The 7995-nt window shown below is 41.1% G+C and overlaps 1 protein-coding gene across 1 annotated transcript in view; it reads right to left on the bottom strand.

Annotated features, from left to right (window-relative positions):
* Positions 1-7281, bottom strand: part of opn6a (opsin 6, group member a) — an 18696-nt gene extending 11415 nt beyond the window's left edge. The window contains exons 1-2 of the mRNA XM_076280193.1: positions 7152-7281; positions 1750-1955 (exon numbers count right to left, since the gene is read on the bottom strand). Of these exons, the coding sequence (XP_076136308.1) occupies positions 1750-1955; positions 7152-7281 (336 nt within the window). The remainder of the gene's footprint in view (positions 1-1749; positions 1956-7151) is intronic.
* Positions 7282-7995: the final 714 nt, after the last annotated feature.

Genomic DNA, 7995 nt, shown 5'->3' with positions numbered 1-7995 from the left:
CTAACATGAGGAATGAGAGAATCGGCCAACTGGCGGAGAGCGTCTCATTTCTCAGAGCCCTGGTCCTCCGTAGAGAGGAGAGCTATTCATAGCCACCTGCACTCCCTCCATCCAGTCCCCCCCCCCCTGTTTCCCTTCCTTTCCACCTTTGACTTTTTCTTCACACGCACGTCCTTTCATGGCTGAACAGGTATCAGTGGTCATTCAGCCCAGCTGAGTAAGTTACTGAGCGTGTAAATGAGTAGTTGAGAGATCTTTTTTTTTCATTCCCCAAACACATGGCTGTGTGGTTCAGCTCTGTCTGCCTGACAGGCGACACTAGCTGCTTTCAGACATAGGTGTAAGTCCGCATGTTCTGCAGATATCAATCGCTTGGGCCATATATCTGAACCACATCCCCGGACATTTGAACCCCCGAACTTAGCCGGCTCCCCTCCTAGTATTTCCGATGGACATAATGTAAATGAGTGCATGTCTGAACGAAGGGAAGAACATGCAGAGATTCTGTTCATGTGAGTTGGTGTTTAATGTCAGCATGTAAGTATCATAACTGAATCACCCTAAGGGTCAGACATCCGTTTGACAAACATCTGCATATAGTGCGGATGACATATCTGAAAACGGTTACTCTGTGTGTGTGAGCTTGAAGGGAAATTACATTTCAAGGAAATGAAAACAGACCACCACTAATTATGTGTAGCAGGTCATGATGTCGTATGTTTACCACTGCTTGTCTCTGCAGGAAACCCATAAATAAATATCATGCAAAACGTATTGGGCTTCTGCCCAAGACTTGGCAAGCTTTTTTCCTGACTTAAAAAAAATGGCTTTTTTTGTAGATAAGACCAAGTAGGATCTACGAAGGATGTAAAAGCAGAAGTCTTTGAAAAGAACTTGTTCTAGAGACTTTTTTATGAGGCCAGGCAAAAAGCCTGTTTTTCTACATGGGGGCCTAATGTTCTGCTCCACACAGAAATGCACAGAGTTTTGAAACTGTTCCACTAAAGCCGCTACATCATCTTATTCCAGGTAGGCAGGGAGCCAGTGCTCACAAACAAGCAAGATGATTTTAATGGCTACAAGATGCTGATTCCTTTTGGTGTCTACCGTGTCTGGGTGCCCTCGACTGAGACAGTTTAGATTTTGATGTAGCACCCACCATAACATAATTATTTGTGGGTTTTCTCTCTCTCTCTCTCTCTCTCTTTCTCTCTCTCTCTAGACTTGCACTGTTGCACTGTTGGACTTACTCATTTGCACCATCATCACCATGACACTCACTCTCACAGAGCACCTTACCTTACTATGCACAGAGAATCACAGGGTCAGTCCCTGCCTCCGTCATTGCAAGCGCCTCATGCTTAATCACCCCTAAGCACACTATGTGGATACTGTTTTAGACTTGATCTAGATTTAGTGTTATTTCGTATAATTTGTATTTTAGTATATTCTTTATCTTTTACTGTCCTTATTGCTTAGTTGTGTTTTTATATTATATACTTTTAATACTTTTTCTGCTGTTAGTGCATGTTGTGTGTGATGTCTGTATGCTACTGAGACCTTGAATTTACCCTTGGGGATCAATAAAGTATCTATCTATCTATCTATCTATCTATCTATCTATCTATCTATCTGATTATCTGTCTATCTGTCTCTCTCGGAAATGCACCCAACTCTGAGCCTGTCGTCCTCCTAAAGGTATTCCGTATCCCATTTCAATCCCGGCGCAAATCGGTCTCCCATAACTACCTGGCACGTCCACACGGAGGTGATGAGGAAGCCGCCGTCCTGGAAGACGTTGAAGATCTCGATGATGCCGCGGGAGTAGCCGAAGACGGAGATGCTGGCGTCCGAGATGGCCAGGTTGAGGGTGAGGTAGTCGGTGGGCTGGAGGCTGTAGCGCTGGCGGAACAGGACGAAGATGACCACACTGTTGCCAAACCATGAGAGCCAGCCTAGAGATGTGGAGAGAGAGAGAGAGAAGAAAGAGGGAGAGAGAGAAAGTATAAGTATATGTATATATACTCTTTTGATCCCGTGAGGGAAATTTGGTCTCTGCATTTTTCCAAATCCGTGAATTCTCTCACTCAGCACACAGTGAACACACAGTGAGGTGAAGCACACACTAATCCCAACGCAGTGAGCTGCCTGCTACGACAGCGGCGCTCGGGGAGCAGTGAGGGGTTAGGTGCCTTGCTCAAGGGCACTTCAGACGTTCCTACTGGTCAGGGTTCGAACCGGCAACCCTCCGGTTACAAGTCCGAAGCCTTAACTAGTAGGCCACGGCTGGCTGAGAGCGAGAGAAATAAAGAAGGAGAGGGAGAGGGGGAATTAGCAGCACTAACCATTTAGGTCTAAAACAACACACATGTGATGTATAAATCAAGTCCAGTCAATGATGTATTGCCAGTACAATGAAACATCACCTGGAATTTGGTTTAGTGTGAGGCTCAGAATATGCAGTCGCACAGTACAGGACATGTACACAGACGACAGTACAAAATCCAAAATGGCTCAAGTACAAGATGCCATAAGAATGGCCTGGACCCTTATAGTTCACAAAGAGACCAAAGTCAAGGGAAGGGTAAAAATAGCACCATGTTTGGATGCAGCCTCTCATTTGTACTAATAAAAGCATAGTGTATGCTAGTGTCTGTGAAAAGCATTGGCCTATATGCACCCAACATAGACTCTATTTGTATATTTACAGCGTGCAGTCAGATGAGTCATGTGGTAACAAAGGTGGTCACAAAGTCATGTATACATTTAGAAACAATTATGTTGATTAGTGGTAATGCGTAAGGAGAAAGGCTCTGCGCAACACCAAGAAACAAGAAACATTTGATTAAGATGATGCGTAGCCTATTCAGGAAATCTAGCCTACCACTTAAACCCAAAGCTCCTGCTATTTTGTTGTTTCAAAATTGGATATTACAGTTTGCTATTCAGCTTGATTGCGTTGCGTTGCGTTGCTTTTGTGTGTTTTGTGTGCAGTTTCTTGTGGAATGGTGCTTGAGAGAGTGAGAGGGTTCCTCTCATTATTTTGTCAATACTTTGTTTATTTCTGCAGGACATTCCTGCCACTGGTGGTATTCAAACTACTGTAGATCATTCATATATTCTCTTGATTGACATCAACTTTGAGGCCACACTCTTCAGATGATTGGATTCCTCTGTGCTTTTGTTGTTCGCCATCTCGAGACACTGAATCAAGAAAGCGTGCTCTCATTCACCGTTTAGTGGTAACCTGGAGCATTTTTCTTTTTTTTACTAAGTAAAGTTGAGAAATAAAGAGCAGTTGAAGCTCTGAAATCAGACATGCTCGGAGCAGAATGTAGGATCCATCTCGCCATTCAAGCCCTCAAAGTCAGAGGTGGGCGAGATGTCTAAATGGATATGACTCATGCAGCCACTTATCTCCCCTCCCCCCAGCTCAAAGAATGGCATGACAGCGGCTAGCAAAGGCATCATGTAAGAGACAGGATCTTTTGGTTGTAGCCCTCTTGTTTTCAAATTGTTTTTTTTCTCTCTCTCTCAATTTCTCATTACTTAACACAATCATCGTGCTATATTTTACCTTGTTTGGTATTTCTAAATATAGTGGTTATCTTGAGCAATTACAACAAGTTGGATGTCAGGCTTTTAGTGTTGGCCTGTCTTGCTTTATTGTCCCCTGTACTGTCTGCAGTCTGAGTAGTTCTGAGATATTGCAGTTTTTTTCTCAGTTGCTTTGGCACATTTCTCAGATCAGAATGGTAATTTTCAAAACTGTTTGTTCAAACTCCATATCATCTTATCACTTGTGCACATCATTGAAGCAGTTTCTCCCCATTTTGACCAAATAGCAATGCTTTAGTACATCCATGCAACTGATTTTGTGCACGTCTGCTGTTTTGTGAATTTTCAATGGCTAATGTCATGCTGGTCAACATGAACTATACTGGTTCCCTGCTGAATACTGTATATACGCGCTTTTGCAGGTTATCCACTATGCAGTTCAGCAATTATTTTGAGAAATGCACTGCCTGTTGTGTAGATGTACATTATGATTCGAGAAATGCACCAAAGTCACTGAGGAAAACTGTAACCTTTTTTAATTCCATAGCGAGTGACCTTACTGTACATTGTAAACCTGAAGACTCTTTAGATATAAAGTACAAAAATGCATACAACTTAAATTAACACCTTGCATAATGTTAAGAAGTTGTCACAGAATAAGTGATATATGAATACCTGAATTTTGACCAAAAATGTCAGATAGAATCTCATAATTCCAAGCCAATGGGACATTATGCCTTTTACAAAACTTAAAAAACTATGTTTTACTCTAGACTATACTAGACGCTGATTACAAGTGAGATTAAGTCTTTTACCCCTACCCTGGGAGCCAATCATTCCTAATTTAGTTGAAATGTAAGGACTCTATGAGAAATCTTAAACAAAAAAATTTTAATTCTGCAAATTATCTCCGGAAGCTTTAATATGCCTGTAAGTGTTTGACGGTCACTCCCCTGTTCCGACCTAATCAAGAACATAATAGACTCCGCACACCAAAAGAGAGCAATTTCCTCCTCGTTTTAGTGAAATTTTGCTGATTGCCGGCCTCCAGTTAGTAGTCTCGTTGAGGTCAGACACCCTAACACGGTTTGGATCAGTCAGCCATCCAAGAGAAAGATGGAAGGCAGGCATTTCCGCAGTTTGCACATTGCTGGAGACTTAACTTTGGCAAGACTCTCTAGTCTCTATGCCAAATTGCAGATAAAACGCCCCCACATGCTGAAATGCGCTCGGCTTTAGCACACTGGTATCTAACCTGCGGAATCCTGTTCATCTTCAACCTGACCTTATACTGTAAACCGTCAAACAGGGAAACTAACTCAAAACTAAAATATATATGTTTATTTACCCAATCAATGTAAGCTTAAAATAGCTTAAATATTTGATTTGAGTACCAGTAACTGGTGACTTAAGGCAACTAAGTGAATAATATCAGTTGCATAAGTTTCACTATGGAGCATTTTGCAAACATATGTTGCATTTCTCATAACTGAACAATGGGCAACTGCCATCAACAGGGATGACATGTACAACACAGTTGGGCAATAAATACTAAACTGTGTGGCATACAGGCGTGTCAATCAATGCTACTTGACTACCTGATTAGTTTCACATTGAGAGCACGGATAAATTATGTAATAGGTCATGAAGGTTTCTGAATCTTTTCAGTGAACTTCTCCACAATGACCCTACTCCATTTACCAGCATTCATCAACATTCAACTACATTTGTGGTTATGGTAATGAGATTTGGCAGACGCTTTTGTCCAAAGCAACATACAAATACAAAACAATATAATATTTAAATTTAACAGGGAACAGATTAAAATGTTGGTCAGACTATAATAAGGATAAAAGCAATAATAAACAATAATGTTCATTCAATCAATAATATAAAAACAATAACATGGTAAGACTACATTAAGGACAATAAATTACTCACCAGCACAAGTCAAAGTTTACTATCAAGGTAGGCTACAACCCATGTCCAACATTGCATCAATATTTTAGCAGCCAATTTGCAGCCAATACTGTCAAAAGCACTGGTTGACTGAGTGTTACTAGTGTGATCTACTACCAATGGTGGGAATAAACCATACAGCAGAACCTAAAGATACATTTCCCTTACTACATTGGTATTTTAGTGCAATTAGCATTAGCAAAAAGCATATAAAAACGATTGAAAATGCTTTTTGTTTGATGATTTAATGTTGTTGCAAAGGACCATGGGAATCTAGGTAACACTGACAGTTGAATTGCTGAGTTAGGAAAAAAATATTAGATATGAGTTTTGTTTTTCAGTTATATCTTGATTTGGTTTGATTGTTTGGGTTGACAGTGTAGTGTAGCTTGTCATGCAACTGTTGAGCAGTTGAAAGGGCCTACAGTAAACCTCTTTACTGCAACCAAGTTTCAACTTACTGTGCACTACTATATGATAGAGTCAGGTTTGTTTACAGTACTACAATGCTTACAATAAAAAACAAAAGTGGACAAAATTATAGATATGTGTACTCGTCTCTCCTATGTATTTGTACCTATGAAAGTTGAATTGAAAGTTGATGATACCTCCAAGCTTAGAGAATTGATTACTAACGTTTCTCTTTGTGAAGTGTGTATTCATCAAGTGCAATAGAAAGAGCACAAATATGTTTGACAGATCACTTATGACAACAGATCAACACTTTTGCATATGACTCAGCCTGAAAAGTTGTGGGTTAAATTCCCAATACCGTTGTGCCCTTGAGCAAGGCACTTAACCCCAAATTGATCAGGGGACAATGTAATCCTTTGTAATATAATTGACATATGTAAGTCACAGGATTTAAAAAAAAAAGTGTCTGCTAAATTTAATAAATGTAAAATGTAAATGGCGTGGATGTTAAACGAGTGGTTTTGAGAAAATCTGTAAAAAAATGCTCTAAATCAACGGAGGAATAAAAAAAAGAATATCTCTTCACTCTGAAACATACGGACCGACTTGCGTTTGTGAATGGACACTTTCCCTAATCATATCAGCCTCGGTTCATGAAAGGATACAGTATATAGCTCGCCAAAGATATTCCGTTTGGCTGACCTCCATCTTGACCTGGCATGCTAGTTCAGTGGCTTAGACAGGACCCGACTGGGCGAGAGCTGCTTCCCATCTTCCCATCGTGTTCTAGGCTACTTATAGCGTCTGATCTGTGCTTGGACCTAATCCAGACAATGCGTTTAGCTAGCTTTCCAACGCAAGTAATAATACGGCAACCAGAAAAGTGAACGTGAAGGTAAACACACTTTTTTTATAACGAGCTTCAAATATAAATAGACAACTTGATTAGTAGCTTACTGACTTCTGACTACTTGTGAGGAAAAAAGATAAGATATTCAATTCACAGACCGGCAGAGAACGGAGTGCATGTGCGAAATGTTGGCAGACATGTCTCAAATGCAAAGCAAGTTCAGCATATTCATTATGTCACATAATCGCAAAACAAACTATGGAGGAATTGTAACAAAAATGCCTCTGCTCTCCGACACTAAATGTAAAAATGTTATCTACTATCCAACACTTCCCAGCTGTGCCCGAATTGAAGTGCATAGGCTACTCACCCAGAATCAACAGGTATACGCCGATGATGGTCTCTCCTTGATCCGACAACGGGGGATCCCTGCTCATAAGGCTGAAGTTGTTATTCCTCCATGGAATGTCAACCACTTGTGGTGGAATCCTTATGGACATCTTCGCTGGTGCGTTGATAGCTACTTTATTTCACGCTCTTTCTATGGTCCGCCGTCATGAATAAATTTCTAAGCCCCTCGAGTCTTGGACAGAGTACCAGTTCAAGGTTTTGCTTAGGCACTTGTGCTTGGAGTACAAGGGAACTCTCGTCCTTCTCCTCTAGATTAAATCCCATCTAAAAATACCACACTGGCTCCTTGTTTCTTGACCACAGGGGATAACGCTAGTCTTTGTAATCCACGTTGTGGAAGCGGGACAACACACCGACCATTAAGGTCCATCGGCAAATGAGAATCCTTGATGATAAACTTCAGCAGGGGATAGTTTCAACGTCATTTAAGTTCGGCTAGTGAATAGCCTAAAGCAGTGTGCTCCCTTCACCACACGCCAAGCCTGAGTTCAACTCAGTGATTGGACGCCGAGGGGCAGAGTTACGTTTGTCTAGTAGCTACGCATAATGAGCTGTAGCTGCAGCCCACGCGCACACAAAAGGTTGTCGCTGTCCAAGGTGCTGATTTTTAATCGGACACTGCATCAAATCAAATCATGCGAGTGATTTTGATTGAGCGCAAAGTGTGTGTGTGTGTGTGTGTGTGTGTGTATCCAACATTATAGTCAACACTGCGTGATTCATAAAACTCATTAAATGTCTCTTCATTCAATCAGTTGCGTGTGCAGTTCAGTTGAATATGCCCTTCAATTGTAAACGGGCAC

The sequence above is a fragment of the Alosa pseudoharengus genome, unplaced genomic scaffold (genome assembly GCF_046254945.1).
Source record: "Alosa pseudoharengus isolate Yale_2024_CS ecotype anadromous, Long Island Sound unplaced genomic scaffold, YU_APseudo_1.1 YU_APseudo_1.1_scf_1, whole genome shotgun sequence".
In the NCBI taxonomy this organism is placed as follows: Eukaryota; Metazoa; Chordata; class Actinopteri; order Clupeiformes; family Clupeidae; genus Alosa; species Alosa pseudoharengus.
This window is presented reverse-complemented; position numbering and strand designations above follow the sequence as displayed.